At 44.3% G+C, this 18,519-nt stretch overlaps 1 protein-coding gene across 2 annotated transcripts in view; it reads right to left on the reverse strand.

Moving 5' to 3' along the window:
* Positions 1-2,731: 2,731 nt before the first annotated feature.
* LOC138491649 (uncharacterized) overlaps positions 2,732-18,519 on the reverse strand; it is a 197,892-nt gene continuing 182,104 nt past the window's right edge. For both annotated transcript variants that reach the window (XM_069618285.1, XM_069618284.1), the window contains 3 exons: positions 15,498-15,604; positions 7,708-7,823; positions 2,732-3,353 (listed from right to left, as the gene is read on the reverse strand). In XM_069618285.1, coding sequence (XP_069474386.1) covers positions 3,342-3,353; positions 7,708-7,823; positions 15,498-15,604 — 235 coding nt within the window. In that variant the 3' untranslated portion in view covers positions 2,732-3,341. The remainder of the gene's footprint in view (positions 3,354-7,707; positions 7,824-15,497; positions 15,605-18,519) is intronic.

The raw sequence follows: 18,519 nt of genomic DNA on the forward strand, positions 1-18,519 counted from the left end.
CATCTCATTCAAAACAGAAACCAGTGTCTGAGGTAAGATGGATATATTTGTTGTCAATAATATGCACATGTAAATATCCTGGGACAGGCCCTTTCCTCACAGCACTAGAAGGAAAGCCTGAGGAGAAGCATGGTGTAAAAGACGCACACAATCACACCAGTCTTTCTATTTTTTTCTGGCTGCTGGTTGAGCTATATTTTACATTTGGACCGAATATTACTTTTCCCACAGCACAGCTCCCAGAGAAGCCTAGCAGACAAATTGGTCTTTGATAAAGATTTTGTAATCTTAGTCTTGAATAAGAGTTACTCTCTTCCAGGGCAGGAGGCCAAAATCACCAAAAATGGAATCACGTCAATAGGGGATGGAAGCGACTGGTGGAATGGTAGAAAGGTGGCGTCTTCAGTTGTGAGGAAATGGACGAGGAAGTGGGAAATGGAGACAATGACACGTCTTAATTAAGCAATATTCCCTGGAGCTGGGAGCAATACAGGATGTTATCAACCTGCTAGCCTTGCCCTTTGAGGGTGGGACCAAGCTTGATTTGCATATGGCCTTTCCCCTTTTGTAATGGCTTGGTAGGCGAAGAACAATGGTCTGGAGCGTTGCCCAGAGCAATGCTAGAGGTTAAGATGTATTCTAAACCTTCCAGCCATCACCTCTTTTGTTTTGCTATTGTCACCCTGAGTGGGACGGGTATGCCCAGATGTGGGTCCCGTGCCTGCTGGGCCTATCAACCCAAGTTACTCCTCAATGATGATGCCCAACAAGGTTGAAACATGTCTGGGGATGCTTGTGGTCTCGTGCAGAAGGGATGTGACCTAGCAGTTCGGGCTGGACTACCCCTTTGGGGGTGGGACCAAGGCTGATTTGCATATGGTCTTTCCTCTTTTGTAATGGCTTGGCAGGCGAAGAACGATGGTCTGGAGGGTTGCCCAGAGCAATGCCATAGGTTAAGATTTATTATAAACCTTCTAGCCATCACCTCTTTTGTTTTGCTATTGTCACCCCGAGTGGGACGGGTATGCCCAGACGTGGGTCCCGTGCCTGCTGGGCCAAGAGACACAAGCTACACCTCACTGATGATGCCCAACAAGGCTGAAACATGTCTGGGGATGCTTGTGGTCTCGTGCAGAAGGGATTTGACCTAGCAGTTTGGGGTGGAGCCCCTTTGGGGGTGGGACCAAGCCTGATTTGCATATGGTCTTTCCACTTTTGTAATGGCTTGGCAGGCGAAGAACAATGGTCTGGAGGGTTGCCCAGAGCAATGCCAGAGGTTAAGATTTATTCTAAACCTTCCAGTCATCACCTCTTTTGTTTAGCCTTACACATGGTGCATGAGGAGGGCTTTGGGATCATAACATCCCTTATTTCCCAGCAGTGTCAGGTAATATAGCTATGCAGCTTGGTGGTACAGTGAGGGCCAAAACTGCCCTGAAATAATAAACATTTCTATTGCTCACCATGGAGTGGGGCAGACATGGCACCTGTCAGAATCAGGAAGTGGGAACAGGAATCAGCCACGGAATGGAGAGAACATTTGCTGGGATGAGGGGGGGCATAAGGACCACAGCCAAGGCTTAGGGTTAGAGGTCAACAGAAAGGTAAGTGGGGGCTTGGTGGAAGGGAGAGGATGCAGGCACCAAGACAAACTCGGAGTGTATGTTAGAATTCTGCCAACTGGTAGGATCCATGGCTCCACAAGCGAGTATGCCCAGAAGCCATGGATCGTGATTGGTTGACAGAATTCTAACATTCCGCTCTGGATGGTGATGTAGCTTTCATGCCCTGTCTGGAGGGCGGACACAGCATTTAACGGCCCGCCAGCCTGAGCTAAGGCAGGCCTGAGCAAAGTTCGGGCCTCAGCTCGGGCTGTGGCCCGTTAAAGACTGTGTCTGCCCGACAGGCAGGGCATGAAAGCCATTTGCACCCCAGGGTTCATCCGGGGTGTGAATGGGTTTGCCAATTTTGAATCGGGAGATCCACGCTGCTTGCACAGCCCATCTCCCGATGTAGAATGAAAAATTAAAAGAAGGCCACTGCCACATGGTAAATAGACAAAGTCCCTTTTCCATGTTTAGGGCGGCGGCAGACAGAGAAGCTTGGGACCGGAGCGCAATGCTCCGGTCCTGCAGGTAAGTGGAGGGAGTGGAGAGGGTAAGCGGAACATTTTGGGTTAGGGGGGCAACAGGGAGAGGTTCCCTGTTGCCTCCCTGCTATGAGGAAAAGAAAAAAAGAAAAACCCCACCACAGGGAACGGCTTCGGGTGGTTGGGACAGCGGGCAGTGATTATGTAATCTCACCCACTGTTCCAGCCACTTGATTGGCTGAGCGCCCTTCCCCAGGTTTGAATGATGAATTGCTACGCACGGATCCTGTGAGATATGAAATCTAAGTGTAATAAGTAAACTGCACCAGTCCCACCACCAGTAAAAACTTCATAGTACAGTGAGCAGCGCTTTATCAAATAGGCAATGCTTCTCCGGTTGTACAAGTATATTTGCTTGCTCTACAGCCAGTGTTTTGTATCAGGCTCACAATGTTCAAGAACGGGGAATCTACCCAAAATCCCTGCTTGGAGAGGAATTGGTACTCTCACTAGGTTCACTCGTCCCACGTAATGCTGGGATGTACATGTGTCCAGGGCTCCTTTCAGCTCCTTATACCGATGTGCAAATTAACTCAAATGTACAATCAACAAAACCAAAAAACTCCAAATCCTTTTTGCGGGTAATGGTATGTATTTTTTATCATAGAGTTTCATAGAGCATAAACAAAACCTGCACTGCATCAAAGACTTAGTAATGGAAATATGTAAGACAAGCCAGGCCTGATAACATTTTTACAGATGTCACAACTCGAGTGTGGCCTCTGAAGATGGTTGTTTGATGTCGTGAAGGGTGTAGTTAAAGTTCCAACGAGGAGCAACCACAAGACTGTTGTAATAAGGCAGCTGCTGCTAGTACAACCAGGAAGGAGGGACAGGAATATATTTCTGTTCAGACTCTTCCGTCCTCGCCCCATGTGCCTCGCATGCCTTCTCTTAGTGGGGAGGAAACAAAATGGAGGAATAACCAGTTCACAGAATGCACAGTACACGCCCTGGGATGTACAGTTAGTCCTGGAAGGTACTGACGCACATTGGTTCTCTTTAGGCCTTTTCCTAGGCCCCTTTTCCCCCACATGGTTTGTTGGAGCACCAGTGTGTCATACCGCTCGCAGTGCCACCTCCTAACAGTTGGTCCAATAAGAATATTTTGTCTTAGGCTTGATAGGAATAGTTACATTTTTGTTAATGACAATCCTAAAGTGGTTCTCCGTGTGTAGATAATCCATCGTAATCATTTCTTTGCCTGAAAAAAAAGAAAAAGTTTAATTTAGTCCATCTTGTATTCAGTTGCTGGCAAATTATCATTGTTGGCCATTCACTGTTCTATTACATGCCCCTTGCATTACAAAGCTCCTTATCACATAAAAAGCTGAAATATTAAGAATCTGGATGTTCGTTCTCCTGCTTCCTAAAGTTTTGACATCCACTGCCTGATGGGTGCTTTGAAACAGTATTTTCTTATAGTATAAGCGCCTAACAAGCAAACAATAAATACATAAATACGCTACACGTATTTGGGCACAAACTGCTTAACTAAATTCACAATCAAATTGCAGCATTTCGGTGCACAGATGATAAAGAGTTTGAAGGAAAGATGGAGCAAAATAAAGTATCGGTCAACGCCCCCGCTCCCTGGGCCACCTAAAATCTTAGCTGTATACCTTCACATGGTATTAGCTAATTAGGAGGTCATTTTCTTGGCCCACAGAGTGTGAAAGTAAGGTGTAAAACTGGCGCCTATGAGGATTACGCCTTACCTTTACACTGCAGGGGATCTGAAGGCAGATTGAGGGCACTGAACGGAATATCAGTGTCTGTTGTTCATTTCTCGTCCGCCATCGAATGCCTCATGTTACTAGCAATTATGGCATTTTTATGCTGGCATAAAACCAATAGATTCCTGCAGAATCTGCCTTTTTATATGTAGTACCTGCTAAAAGCAGACAGATCCCACAGGAATCAATTGTCGATGTTGTCTAACATGCATAAATGGCAGGAGCATTAACACTTTTTGCAAAACGGAATGTTAAAGCAAGGCGTTATGGTGATTCCGCCTATTTTTACGCATCGGGTTTGCACTCCGCTTTGCAAATGGTGCAAATGGTATGGAAGGGAGCTAACAGCAGGTAACGACGGCTGACTCCTCCAAGCAATTAGCACTTCTTATAAAGTTACCCTGACGATATTTGAAGCAAATCAATGGGCCTCATTACGAGTCTGGCGGGAATCTTGCCAGTGCTTCCGGCGGGTTGCCACCAGACTTGTGAACATTTTACTGGCACCTAGTTTGCCGGTTGCAGCAGGAAGTTCCAACTCCCATCGGAGCGGCAAGCTAGGTGCCAGTAAATGTTGTTCACCATTCCCAAGGAGTCCCCTAGGGCTCCATGGGAATGGGTTCACGGAAGCGCCAGCACCATTTGCGAACGGTGCTGACGCTTCCATGAAAAGTCTGCCTACCTTAGCCGCTGCGTCCGGCAAGTTCAGAACTGTCGGTCGCGGCGGCTGCAGCAGGCAAACTTGTAATTTGCCGGTCCGTAAACAAGGGTGCCGGTGAGCTCACTACTGTCTCATCGATTTCAGTGCAATTAGGTCCCCCCCACAAACCTTGGCCATTTGTTTGGTATGAAGAGAACGCAACGGTTTCAAACCGACATCAAATCATAATGTTCTTATTGTCGCGAGAGACAATTTAGCACCCTCTTGATCAATAGTGCCTGACAGGGGCCCGGAACAATCGAGACAAAAAAGCATGTAAATATGGAGCATGTACTCAGCAACAGAATTGTGAATGGTGTAGTTTACTGCTACTTTCAACGTAGGATATTATGCTAGCATGGGTTTAACCAGGATTGAGGTTCTCGTAGATAGACAGATTATCCTTTTGAATTCCTGCACTGCTTGGGGCCTAGAATGCCAGGATAAAAATCTGATTTTGCCTGGGGAACCCAGGAACTTGGTGAGAGGCGCCATAAGACTCACCACCCCCCCCCGAAATGTAGGACTTTTATATATACATATTCTCGACGCAAAAGTGGATCACTGTTTTAGGGTGGCTACACTCCTAAAGGCCCTCATGAGGTTACTAAATAAAGGCAACCAAACAATGCCATAAACTTATCTTTGATAATAGACAAGTAGGAAGACCTGATGGGGTGCTAGATGCTGATATGATCAGATCTTCTCTGATCACCCTCTCCCAAAATAACACTTTTAGAACGGTTGCCACTAAGGTTCTCTGACTATTAGTTTACCCTGACTGCTGCTTGCATTTATTTTCCTACATATCACCATGCCGTGCTCCGTTCACCTTGATATTCTATGGATTTTTCTTGGGCCAGTTGTAATGGCTGGGGTGATATGTAGATACCATTCAACAGCTGAGGATCCTCTCCCCTCTGTGCAAGTACAACCCATACTTCAATTTATTTTACAACCCATACTTTAGTTTATCTGTACTGGTTCTTTACTCAAAATTACTATGGATTGTTTTGGGTGTAAAAATAGAACATCTCAGCCGATCACCAAAATCAGTGTACTGGAGAGGCTGCCAGTTGAGGAGAGAGAGGTAGCGGCAGGGCAAGGGCGTGGGATCTAAAGAGAGAGATATGCAAATGACCAGAGGTAGGGCTGAAGGTTGTAGTCTTTCTGATATTGGGCTCTTCCCTACGGATAACCTACTCCCAAGTTTCTCCTCCACACCTTTGAATGGCAGAGTGGCAGAGTGGAACCGGGTGCTTCTGACCTGCAGCCGTCAACATCACAGGTATTACATATGTTTTTTGCACTGTCCCACTAATGAACCCCAACCCCTTTTATTCATACAGAGCCAAGCTACATTACATTAAATTACTTACTCAAGCTAGTCATGGTTTTGATCAGACTGACCTGAAACAGACCAACCATCAAATGGAAAGGAAATGCAGAATGAGAAATGATGATAAGATAAAATAGGTTATTTATAACGTGCTTAATACCCAGAGGTTTCTAAGCGCGGACCCAGGGATCGAACCTCTGGTGCTCCGTGTCGTCTTGCTTGCAAGGCGAGCACGTTGCCCCTGAGCTATCCTCCCGAGATCTGACATTCATTGACAAGAGAGAGTTTCATAAGCAGAAACAATTATCAATGCACCACATATACTGCAAGTAAGAGGACTTCATTGCATAACTTGGATTTTTCTGAGAGTTTCGGAATCTTCACTCTAGAGGCAACTGCAGAAGTGCTGGGACAGGTCGCAGGCATCGTCTCATAATATGTTAATCACGGTTGCACCTGTATGGTTTTCCGAGTCCCCAGCAACTGCTGGTGGAGGCCTCAGGAGGCCTCAGGAGGAATATCTGGCAAGAACCCAGAATGCAAAAGGACACACAGGGGGGTGTAGGGACTTGACAGACATTTGTGGAACCAGCATGAGCCTTGTTCCATAAAACTCAGTTGCAGAATCTTAATGGAGATACCAGGAATCCAGTCTGCAGTGACTCTCGCGACCCCACTTTCATTCGTTCACTTGAAATGCCAAGGTGTGCAGAAGGCAGAGTGTGATGCACGCAGTGATCTGGAAAAGTCACACTGTAAATGACAACTTGAATGCTTTTTTCGTTGGGATTCTTTGTATTATCTTTCTTCTTAGGAGGTCTTCAACATACAAGCTAATAATGTTATCTTATAGGAAATTACGCTGCAACCACTGTAATCTATTCAACGAGACAGCAAGATAAGGGCTAACACCTAACACAGATGTCCGAAACAACCCCACTAACCCAACCGTTTAAAACCATAACTCTCTGCAAGCACCTCTCAAACTTTAAACAAACACAACCACATTCTTGCACAGCAATCCGCATGCACTTCACTACACCTCAAAAGCAAAACAAACCACACATAATCCCGCGCAACAGCACATGGGAGTCTACGATCTGTAAATCGCACCCAATCGCAGCAAACAGTGTGAACCGGACTGAAGCTGTCCACAGGATATCACAACTCTCGCTCTACCTTTTCCCACCTTACCCTACTAACCCATCCTACCCTCTTACCTTTCAGATCTGGCAGAGCGCCAGGGTACCACATCGGTGGTGATAGTGCACGGTATAAATGTCTGTTAACATTAACATATGGATTCTGGAGTGCCGTCTTCAAGATGTATGTCAATAACCTTCAATTTGACAGAGTTGGTTCACAAGAAATGTGATTGTTGCCCGGAATACACCCGACCTCCAATTAGCATTCCTAGCTTTGAGGGCCCAATTTTGAGTATGGTGGTAATGATAAAAACATGTGGTATTTTAAATACCTCTTTCTGTTAAATAGTGCTTAAGTATGGGTTGGGATTACATGGCGGGACACTTACAGCATGGGCTACACAGAAAGCACTGTGTGTGGTGGATATGGGTTATTTACCTCATGCACTACTTTTCCTGTATCCCATTCCATGGACATCACTTGCAATACCAGCTCAGAGGTTTCACTGTCACCGCGATACTTGGTGTCTCAGTCATGAACCAGTCTATAGTCTTCAGTTGCTGGAGACCATGAACACAAAAAAGCTTGCTAACTATACACTATACGGTATAAATGTTCTTACATTCCCAGAAATTACCTTTTTTTTCTTCCTCTTTTTAGTTGATTTGAGTTTTTTGCCAAACTTAAAAATCGACCGAAACGTGTCTTGCGATATCTGGACTGTTATTTTAATTTTTATGGTTTCCAGGTTGCCTGTAAAGAGAGGGGGAGAATACATGGTTAATTTCTCCTACTTCATATTTCTCTGGAATGTATTCTCGCCAGAGAGCTTGCGACCTACATTAGACTACAGGATTGTCATTTTTCATCTTGCATGAGTTGTGATCACCTGCCACAGGACAGGTTTCTTGAAACAGGAATCTACATATTTTCTACATCCTGAAATCCACTGTATTGCTGAAAAATGCAGAGGGGGTGTTGACCGTTTCCCAGAAACAAGAATTACCAAAGACAATGTGTTTATAGGATACCCTCTATTTCCAATCCTATGCTTTGGCCATTACATGGGAGCAGGCAATTACCTCATGATAAGGACTCTTTCTACGGGATATAACGCTTAATAAGCCACATTAAATGTATGCTATTAAAAGAAAGATTCACTTGAGTTTCCAACTTCCATCACTGCATTTTGCGATGTAATTAAAAGAAATGACAAGAACAATCCCACTTGATAGTGTGCTTGTAGAAGCTATATGCTAAGGCAAAGAACCGGGAAACTGCCTGGACACGGCCCATCTCCCATATATGCTTTCTTTTCTTTAGGTCTTTCTGCAGTGCTCTGTCCTCCCTGGACATGGCCAACGTCTAGCCAAGTACAGACAGTGTTTTGCATCGCAGTGCATTATGCTGTAGTGGGCTATTTCTAACACAGCAACGGGTTTCTTGCGAGAGTTGGGGACTTATCTCACACTTTGTATGCTACTCCCTTTTCAAGGTCACAAAGATCATCTTTGACAGGCCCACACGTATTGTCTTCACATGTTACCTGTGGGAAAGCAATATCACCTTGACTACCATTCTTAAGTCACCCTCAGGTGAGCAGCACTACATGCAAATAGACCGTCTTTGAATTCATCTATAAAAGGAGAATGTGACTCCACCTGGTAGTAACGCAACTAGTCATTAAAACATAAAAGAAGGTGTGTCCCTTAGCTACGTGTTGGAAAACAAATAGGAAGGGTCAAGCAAATGATAGATTTGTGTCAGACAGGGTATCAACACAAGAACGTTAATAGACAACAATCTGAAATTTCAGAAGAATTTACAGCCCCACGCCCAGCAATCTGGATGCAAGAAGGAAAGCTCCACTTCGATGGGTTACTTTGATGTGAAGATTTCATCTTTTTTTGGAAAAATAAAATTCATACATCAATCAATATATGTAAAAAACAAGCAGACTCATATGACAGGGATGCACACGGAATTTCATCTTGCCATCCATGCCCTGGAGCGAAAACAAATCTTTGTAATCAAACAACAGTCAAGTGACAATGCACAAGAAACAATTCTACAAACCACAGGGAGGGAGGAACCCCTAAACCCTAAACCTTACATTCATAACAATTGCGTCACATTCGCACCCATCATATTCAACATACACGAAAAGAATGCAATGTAATGACACAACAAACACAAGATTGTGAACAAATGAACAAAGTGGCAACTAATCATAAGTGATGTATACAATTCATTTACTTCACCACAGTGAACCTAAGGCTTAACTGTTTACAAAAGGTAAATGTATAGGTCTCGCTGGTGAGATTGAACAATTGAAGACATTTCACACGAGAGAAATAAAAGTAGCAAAGCAGTAATCTCATGGCTCCCAGATTGATGAACTGTCGAATCGAGTTTCGGGCTAACTCGGTCTCCAGCGAAAGCCGGGACCGGCCTTCTTCAGGACAGTATGTGTGGAGGTTTGGGGGATTCTTGTTTCCAATGAATTAGATGCTATCTATAAGGGGATTCAAAGACACATGGAGGCTGGTTTAGTGCTCGTGCGCTGTTCACATCCACACAGATGTTCAACCACAATCACTAACAAAGGCATCGATCACTAATGAAGCATGAAACAATTCAGCAAGAAAAAGGACCTGTGCTACCTCGATGGGCCTACGCCAGGGTGATAGAGCAGCTGATGAGGGGTCAGTGATAAGGGAAAACCTGACCGTGGGGAAAAATGGATAAAAGCCATGCACAAAATGGCAGGTGAGAGATCATAAAGTGAGGTAATGGAGAGAACATGTGCATGCTCATGCGTGGTGTGGTTACAAGAAGAGAACTGACAGAATCTGTGGGCCAACCAGCCCGGACACTTCCTTGGACTGCTAATCCGGGCTGCAATTAATGGAACCATTTGCAAAGGGCATCACGTCCACTGCAGCATGTAGTTGTGCAAACGCTTTGGATCCCTGTGGACAACTGACCTGAAATAATGGATAATTAAGTGACTGACGTTAGTCAATGGTCACAAGCCAATGCAGAGCCACCTGCGGCCGGGCCACTAGCATCTGACCAGCCAGGCCTACCTTCATTACAGCAAGAACAAGTTTATAGCTGGCTGCTCCGGGATGTTGGTAAATTCCAATGTTCCCTTGGAGGTGAAGGAAGTTCCTGCACCAGCTGGGTGGAAACAGTCATGCTGAAAGCACCGGGAAAAGTTTGTAAAGCGGGAGCCTTGACCGCGTTCCCTGTAAACAAGGACCATTGTGATGGCCATCATGGGTGAGTTTCGTGGGTGGAATTAGCTTGCTGTCAATATACAGGAGACTGTCCCTGTCGAGGGCAAAGTCACAGTAGGCTAATCAAATCAAGGGTAACAATTTGGTTAAAACAAATTGGAAATAGGGCAATAAATGAAGGATGATGGAGGAGGGGAAGGAAGGGAAAAGGGAGGGGAGGGAGGAGTTAAAAGAGGAGGGGTAGGAGGGGATGTTTTTTCAGAGACTTAAAAACTGAAGGGATCAGAAATTTAAAGGAAAAGAATGAGTCAAGTGGGGAGCAAATCCGGCCACTGTAGCACCTCATTCAAACCATGGATATGCGTGGCTAAGCGCAAGATCCATTGTTGTTCTAGCTGCCAAAGCCTAGTGGGCAGCGAGAAATCTCATCTGTCATGTTTGAGTTGGTCAATCATCCACCACCTTAGGTCCTCAGTCGAGTGATGCTTGGCCGCATAGTGTGACACGAGGGGGGCAGATTGCATCTGGTTCCTTAATCGTGATCTGTGCTTGGTAATAAGTATGCCAACTTTGGGGCAGGTCATGCCTACACAGAGGAGGTCACAAGAACACTTGATTATGTAGATGACGTTCTTGGATTGACAGAGTTCGGGAAATGTTTAAGTTGCCATGTGAAGTCTCGATGTGTAGAAACTGATTTTGGATGTAAAAGGGCCAACTCTCTCCCCCAGGTTCTAACATATAATACAATCATAATCACAGAGTAAAGCAAAGCAAACTCTGGAGACCAGCTACAGTGTATGGAATTGCAGCCGGTCTGCAGTTGTACTGACTGGATGGAACCAATGATTGCTACTTTTAGTAAACATCTTGTTAGCTTTGTGTATTTATTACGCAAGAGGAAAGAAAGCAAGAGACTATGCAGGGTGGATGGCGCAGCAGGCAGAGAACTGGTTAAACTAGATGGAGAATTGTAGTTTCAGGAAATCTCATTTTCAAGGTAGCAGGTACAAAGCAACATGGTGGTAAGATAGAATGTCAAGTAGTATGGGATCACCTCTGGGTTTGATTACCAGTTACACAGATGTATGCAACCAGCAGGCCATAGGTCTAGGTTTCCCAACAAAAGCATTTGGCCGTGTGATAATGTACATTTTCAAAAGTGTCCACTCGTCAATATGATGCACCTTTCCCTACAAAAGAAGGAGAAGCTGTGTATTCATTGAATAGGGTAATTTAAATCACCAACTTTGCTACACATGTTTCCATTTAATTAGCAAACCTACAGAATGATATACCAAATTGTAATGCGACACTGCTTATTTCAAGCCTTTCTATTAGCAATGGCTTTATTAAGTTCCCCAATATCAGCTTTATTCCAGATATTTGTTGCCTCACACTTCCCTTTTTTAATGTGGAAAATCTTGGAGTGAAGCATGGAACACTTTATGCTTCCCGCTTGGGCTGCAATATATTTGTTCACTTTCTTTCAGCAGTTTCAACTGGAACATCCACTGCAGCCACCCGATTCAATAAACTGTGGGTGCAATTCCAATCTAATGGTGGATACCGATACATTGGGGGTTAATCCTAAATATTTTTGCCAAACATTTTCTGCTCACGGCTCATGTCTTTACTTGTACTCTGCAGTTGTGCTACTATAATGCCACTGCAGACACTTTAGATGTCTATGAGCATGTTTGACGGATCCTCCATCTTGCAAGTATTTATTCAATTAGAATAAATCAGATTAGAGACTTCTTTCTCTGTTCATCAATATAAGTGTTCCAACTGCACTGTGATCTGCACACTGGCGAATGGTGACACCCGATTGCCTCAGAGGGCCACACAGCACATTCATATATACATTTAAAGGGTTAAGTGGACATACTGGGATTTGAGCCTGTGACCAAGAGGACAAACAAAGGTCCTTATAGTGGATGCATTGGCCCAATGATCTGCACACCCATTTATAATCTATAATTATTCTATAGAATTCTATCATTCTATGACTGCCTAGCAACAAAAAGGAATCACCTAGACCTGTTCACCAAAATCAGAAAGATATAAGACAGCTGTTAAATCAAAGTACCGAGTCCTTGACCGCCATGTCCAGCCAAGATAATGCTCTTACTGCTGTTCTGCGTGTGATGCCTAATCAGTCTGCTGGAGGGTGTAGACTCGAATAGGTGATGGGAAAACAAAGTGGGTTTTGACATGAACATCTCCTAAACTCCCAAGAAGAGAGTAGGATCGAAGTACATAAGAGTACTGAGAGAAGTTACGACTGACTGGAGAGTACACGCGTGTCATCCTTTTCGGCCAGTGGTGGGCTGTGGCTTTCAGAGTGAAGGATGCCTTTGGGGAACTCTGACTATGATGTCCAAATCATACTGAGAGCAACCCAAATTGATTTGCAGATCAGTCATATCTTGCAAAGTTTTCTGACAAGAAGGCAAAAGTTGTCATTTGTAGGAAGGTCCCAACATAATGCAGGCTTTGCTGGCAGAGATGAGGCAAATCAATGACGCATCGCCAAGCGCAACACCAACATTTACAAAAGCCATAAAAGCGATAAAAGAAATGACCAGGTGACTCTCCCTACAAGATGACTGAATCCAAGATAATGGAAGGAGGACAACTGCATATCTGCCCATCAGATCAAAACGGGCTGAATCTGATGTGTGAATTCTGCAGAGACAGAGATTAGTTCTACGCTTTGGCAATTAATATGGAAACTCTGTTCCACAGCCACCATAATGGAAACATTCCCGGTATGTGCACTCGAGACATACGTTGACCGGGCTATTGTTATGTTGTTCTGATGAATCAGCGCACCAGCATTTTTACCAACAACTGTGTTATCTGAATGTTTCGTGAATTTTCACACCAAACATATTACGTGGAATAAAAGTAATGTCCAGCTAATACACAACAACTCTCTTCTGTAATGCATGCTAAACTAACTCATACAATAATTGTTTTAATAAAAGAAGTCTTTGCATACATTGCAACAAAGGCTTTTCAGTTTGACTTTAGGCCCCAGAGCAATTCTCCCATCCATAGTTAAGTGGCGATTGTCCACCACTACAGATCTGTTAGGGCCTCATCCATTGCGATAAGTTTTTGAGTTGGCTGTTGGGGAATGTAAACAAGTATGCTTGCATTCATCACTAAACGTGCAGCAACTACTGAAATCTACTCTATGAACACACTTGGGGTGGATCTCAGCTCAAGTGGAAGATCTTTGTCCTGATCATGGTTTTAGACCCAATATGAGTCTGAAAAATGTTTTGTCACTCTGCCGAGGGAAGCACAGAAGTACACTTTGAAAGGGAAGAGCCCACACTAGTCGCCTACTCTTAGAACACATAAGATGAACACTGCAGAAGATAGCAACACCATATGTGTGCCTGAGAGTGAGTCAGATCACCGTGAAAATTGTGCCTGCGACTAGAACTGCTATTGCCCAATTATACCTCACCAGACTGAAGAACTATGTAAGAGGCTGAGTGATGCTCTGGTTGGGGGTCTAAGGCAAGAAGTAATGGCTTCAAGCCAAGAAGAGGATTTAAAGCAATACATGGTGAGTTCTGGAAGCCACTCAATTCACATATCCATTGCCACCCTGGCACATTCAGTGCATTCTGGATGTAGGGTGTCTGCACTGAAAAATGCATCAGTGGGGTAAAAGATTGGCATTACAGCATATGTAGCATTCAGTGAACCCAATATTGGTGAAAAACAAATCCCCTCCTTTCAAACCATTTGTTTCCCATCTACATTCCCAAAGATGAAATTGTACAAGCAATCATAACACTTTCTATTGTGAGAGGTTTGGCACTGTGGTGTACAAGGCATTATTTTGTACACGGCAACGGAAGACATCTGGTCAAATTTGCCATTGATGCTGCACTATACATTAGTTTCCAGTATACGTGAAGAAATTTGTCCTGAAGAAGACCTGTGTGGGGACAGGTGTTCTATGAATTCTGAGCATTAATTATATAATGAAACATGTTGATGAGTTATATACTGGACAGATACCAGAAATAGGGGACAATTGATCATTGATACCTGAATTGCATGTGATGGTCAATCAAATAAGACAAACACCTCTATTGACATTAGATCTGTGATACATTGTCCTCATGAGAATTTAGGATCGTATGATATAATGTTTTCTTAAACATATTAATGCGTGGAAAACATTGTGCATTATCAATGGTTGATGTTTACTTGATATTTTATGAAATATCACCAAATACGTTCATGAGAGGAGACATCCCTCCTTTTCTGCTTCAATGCAGAGGTGCCACTGGGTCTATATGTCTAAACATCTGCCTTTCCCTCAACATCCAAAGAGGTCTTAGACACCAGAACCCTACGAATGGAGGTATTTGCTGGTGACAACAGTAAACCTAGTGAGCACTGCATTAGAACAGAAGTGAGCAATATTTCAAAAAGCATAAAGCCTAGGCAATGTGCCAGAGGTCTCAATCTTACAAGTGTTACCCTTTATAGTGTTCTCTGTTTCATTCCTTTCCTCTATGGCAGCGGTCTGCAACCTGCGGCTCTGCAAATGTTTTTGACTACAAAGCCAATGATCCCTCAACATTCGCTATGCTGGTAGGGCTAATGGGAGTTGTAGTCCAAAACATCTTGGAGAACCAAAGGTAGCAGCCGCCTGCTCTAAGGACATCCACAGTTTTCTGCCCAACCTACATTATCTGATCTTCTGGCCAATGTGTTTACATTGTTTGCAAGGTAAAAGCTGTGATCGACTATAACAAGTGACTATCTGTGTCCGGGAGATTTCCCAAGCGAGTGTAACTTCTCTTTAAAAGTCCTTTACAGAGAATGTCTACCTTATATGTGCTCTCACAGCTCTCAATCATGTTTGCTGCAGAAGCAAGGCAAATAAAAGCGGAAAAGGACACTTTAAAATTAAAATCTCTGTTGAAATGTAAAAAAACAAAAAAGAGGCAAAAAACGTTCCAAATATTTGGAGAACAACCAATACCTTCTCTACTTTGATACAAAATTAACTGAAAAGACTTGTTGGGACTCAAGGACTAAGACTAAGAAAGAATAATTCATTAAAGTAATCTGGTTATTCCACACATATTTCTTCAATTTTTTCAATTGATGATCTGAAATCAGTGAGAGAAAGCCAAAACACCACCTTGCTTCCTCTCTGTTAGGGCTTCCAAAATGTCTTGAGCCGGCAAATCTCCAATCCAGTTATCATCTAGATCAAGCTCCTTCAGGGTCTCCGAGTACATTATCAGACTGAAAAAAAACATATAATGAAAACATTAGAACAAATTCATAATTGTAATTGTAATACTGATTTACCATGCTTTTGTTTAGATATCAAGGTATATTTCATTGTACTATTCAGTGTCCCCATAGGAGCAATAACCGGGAAAATAACACTTCAACAAGGATACAATATGTGGTTCCTTACCATAAATTGTTTAATGTCTGCCAATGTCCACCTTTCTTACTTTCCAATTTTTTGTAAGTTGTTTTTACTTAAGCTATGTTCCATTGTATAACCTGCTCTGACACTGGAAGTGACATCAGAGGAGATAATGTGATGTCTGCGCATCCAGCACAGGTGCCTAGTGCATTTTATGGTATTTCTGACATACATGTGTACATTTCTGGTTGTCCCCCCAATCCCCGGTGATCTTTCTCCCTTAATCCGTTTTTATATTGCCAATCCTATGATCCCACAAACATAGGACTATACCTGAGCTCCACCCCCAAAGATACACGCTTGCAAATGTTAACTTATCTCTCAGAGATATATGCCAAGTAACCTTTACCTCTACCCCTGTGATGACTTTTGTAGCCACATCTACTAACTCTCAAACCGCTGCTATGAGCCCTACTGCAACTCCTCATTGTACTACTAGTGATATACCTAGCACCATTGTTACCACAAATAGTGGACATACAGGTATTACTATTACTGCTACTGCTACCAGTACTACCGATACTTATAGTATTATCAAAGTTGTATGCACTGTTTTCAAAAATATCTTTTTTCGAAATTCCATTTGTTCATACACCTTTGCACAACGGGAGCTCTGAAAAGGATTTCTCTCGCTCTCTGTCCCCCACCTTACCCCCCTTGCCACTCTTCTCTCTCTGGGAGCAACTCACAGAGCCACCATCTCGCTCCCCAAACGACACCCCCGGGTCGCCTCTGACTTTATCTGAGGCCATCCCTGGATCCACTCTCACTTCCCCTCTCCCACTAACCCTCTCCTCACCACCACACTTTAACTCTCCCATCAATTTGCCCACTCCCCAACCTGTCCCTGCTGAAAACCCACTTAACACTCTGCCTCTGCCTCCTTTCCCTGGCTTGATTGCACAATAGACATTTTGCATTGTTTACATGCAAAACGTTGACTGCGCAACCAAGTAAGTAAACTCAATACTGGTTATCTGATAGTGTGACAGGGCCAGGGATCTGTCCCTGTCTAAAGGCGATAGGGATGCCTTCCAGCACGGGGGCCTACCATGGTTTACGCCAGTTAGTTCTACCCCAGAGGTGGGGTGTGGGAGTTGGGAGTAAAGTAAGGTGAAATACCACTATAAATAACCCTATATCTGCACAGCACCATTCTGGCCAGTGTCTTTTTCTTTGTCTCATAGGGTCTCCAATATCAGAAACCTTAGCAACGGAAAAGCCATCAAGCAACCAAAGAGAGTCAAAGTCATGCAATCAAGATGCAGAACCGTCAGCGCAGCAGCCTAAACAAACCAAGCAACTACACAACCTGCATCAGGGTGAACGTCAGAGCAGGTTGGAGCGCAGATCACACCTGCCGGATCCATGTGCTCAGAGATGGCAAACTAACGCAGTTCAACACCAGCACGAGTCATGGCGCCGTGCACCCAGTGGGGTTTGCACGCTCAAGGTCATTATATATTCACCTGGGTGGGTGCCACGGAGCAGCACCCTCAACAAGCGAGCATCTGTAACCAGGCGGGCAGCCCTAACCTGAATTGGTATATAGAATGCTGCGCACCACACTATTGCTGCTGACTGGTGAACCCACGTGTTTACTTGTATGTAACACCCTGGGGAAGAGGACAGTCAGTGGTTGGCCCGGGAACCAGCAGTCACGCGTCCCTAACAGTACTGCAGAGAGAGCCAATGGTGGTGTGTTAGGGAGAATTCTCTGTTTAGGCTGAATTTCCTAACCTAGTGAGTCCCCCAGCAGCTTTGCTGGATTTCTGGAGTTTGTTTTTTTTCTCCTGCCAAGAGTGAGACTCTTTTTCTCCCACTCTTGGACATGATTTGTGGTGTTCCTTTGAATGTTAATGTGTTTCATGAGCTATGTGGTCTTTTACTCCATAGGGTCTCATATGTTTTTTTCTATGTGTGTTACACCGCACCCTCCATGCAGTAACACCGGGGTGTCATAGTGACCCCCCACCATAGACTCCATACCCTGGGACTGAATACTGTCTCCCAGGGCATGTAAAGTCACCATTGGCTTTACTAGTCCCAAATTACTAACAGAACCATTACAAACCATCATATTGTGGACGTACTGGTAGAGGCAATTCGATTGCCCCTGGGTCTGTTATTCGAGGCGGCACTGTCCCGTCCCCCCTCATCGAGTTTTGGCTGGTGGCAGTGGATACTACTTTTTATATTCAACCGCGAATATATATCTATGGGATTTTCCCATTGTTCGAGGCTAATACTTTTTAACATAGCCTCTAACATACCGCCGGTTTATTCATTTAATATTAATTCACCGGTTGGTATTTTCTGCCAGAACTCGGTTTTAAAATGGCGTTTGTGTGCGCCTCTGTAACTCCAAACCAAAGGTCGAGCCCTTTGTTCTACTTTTTGGCGGGCTTCTCGACAGAAGCCTCCAAAAGTGGTGCCACTCTGTCTGGGTACCACAGGGGGTGCGGGAGGGGGTTTAGGCACCCTGGACTGAGTTACCTTGGTAACTCAAATCGCACTCTTGTGTGATTGGCCCAAGTGGTGAGCCGGCCGGCTCACCACTTAGCATGTTTGATTGACAGCTAGGCTGAGTGAATGGGGGTGTGCTGCATAAAAGCAGGGCTTTTGGGACTGGAACTTCAGAAGTCGCCACAGGACCTGAAAATCCGACGAGGGAGAAGCTGAGCCGACCTGCTACGACGACACCACCGGTGGAGCCCTGCTG

This window comes from Ambystoma mexicanum, chromosome 10 (assembly GCF_040938575.1).
Source record: "Ambystoma mexicanum isolate Mex_15411 chromosome 10, UKY_AmexF1_1, whole genome shotgun sequence".
Classification (NCBI taxonomy): Eukaryota; Metazoa; Chordata; class Amphibia; order Caudata; family Ambystomatidae; genus Ambystoma; species Ambystoma mexicanum.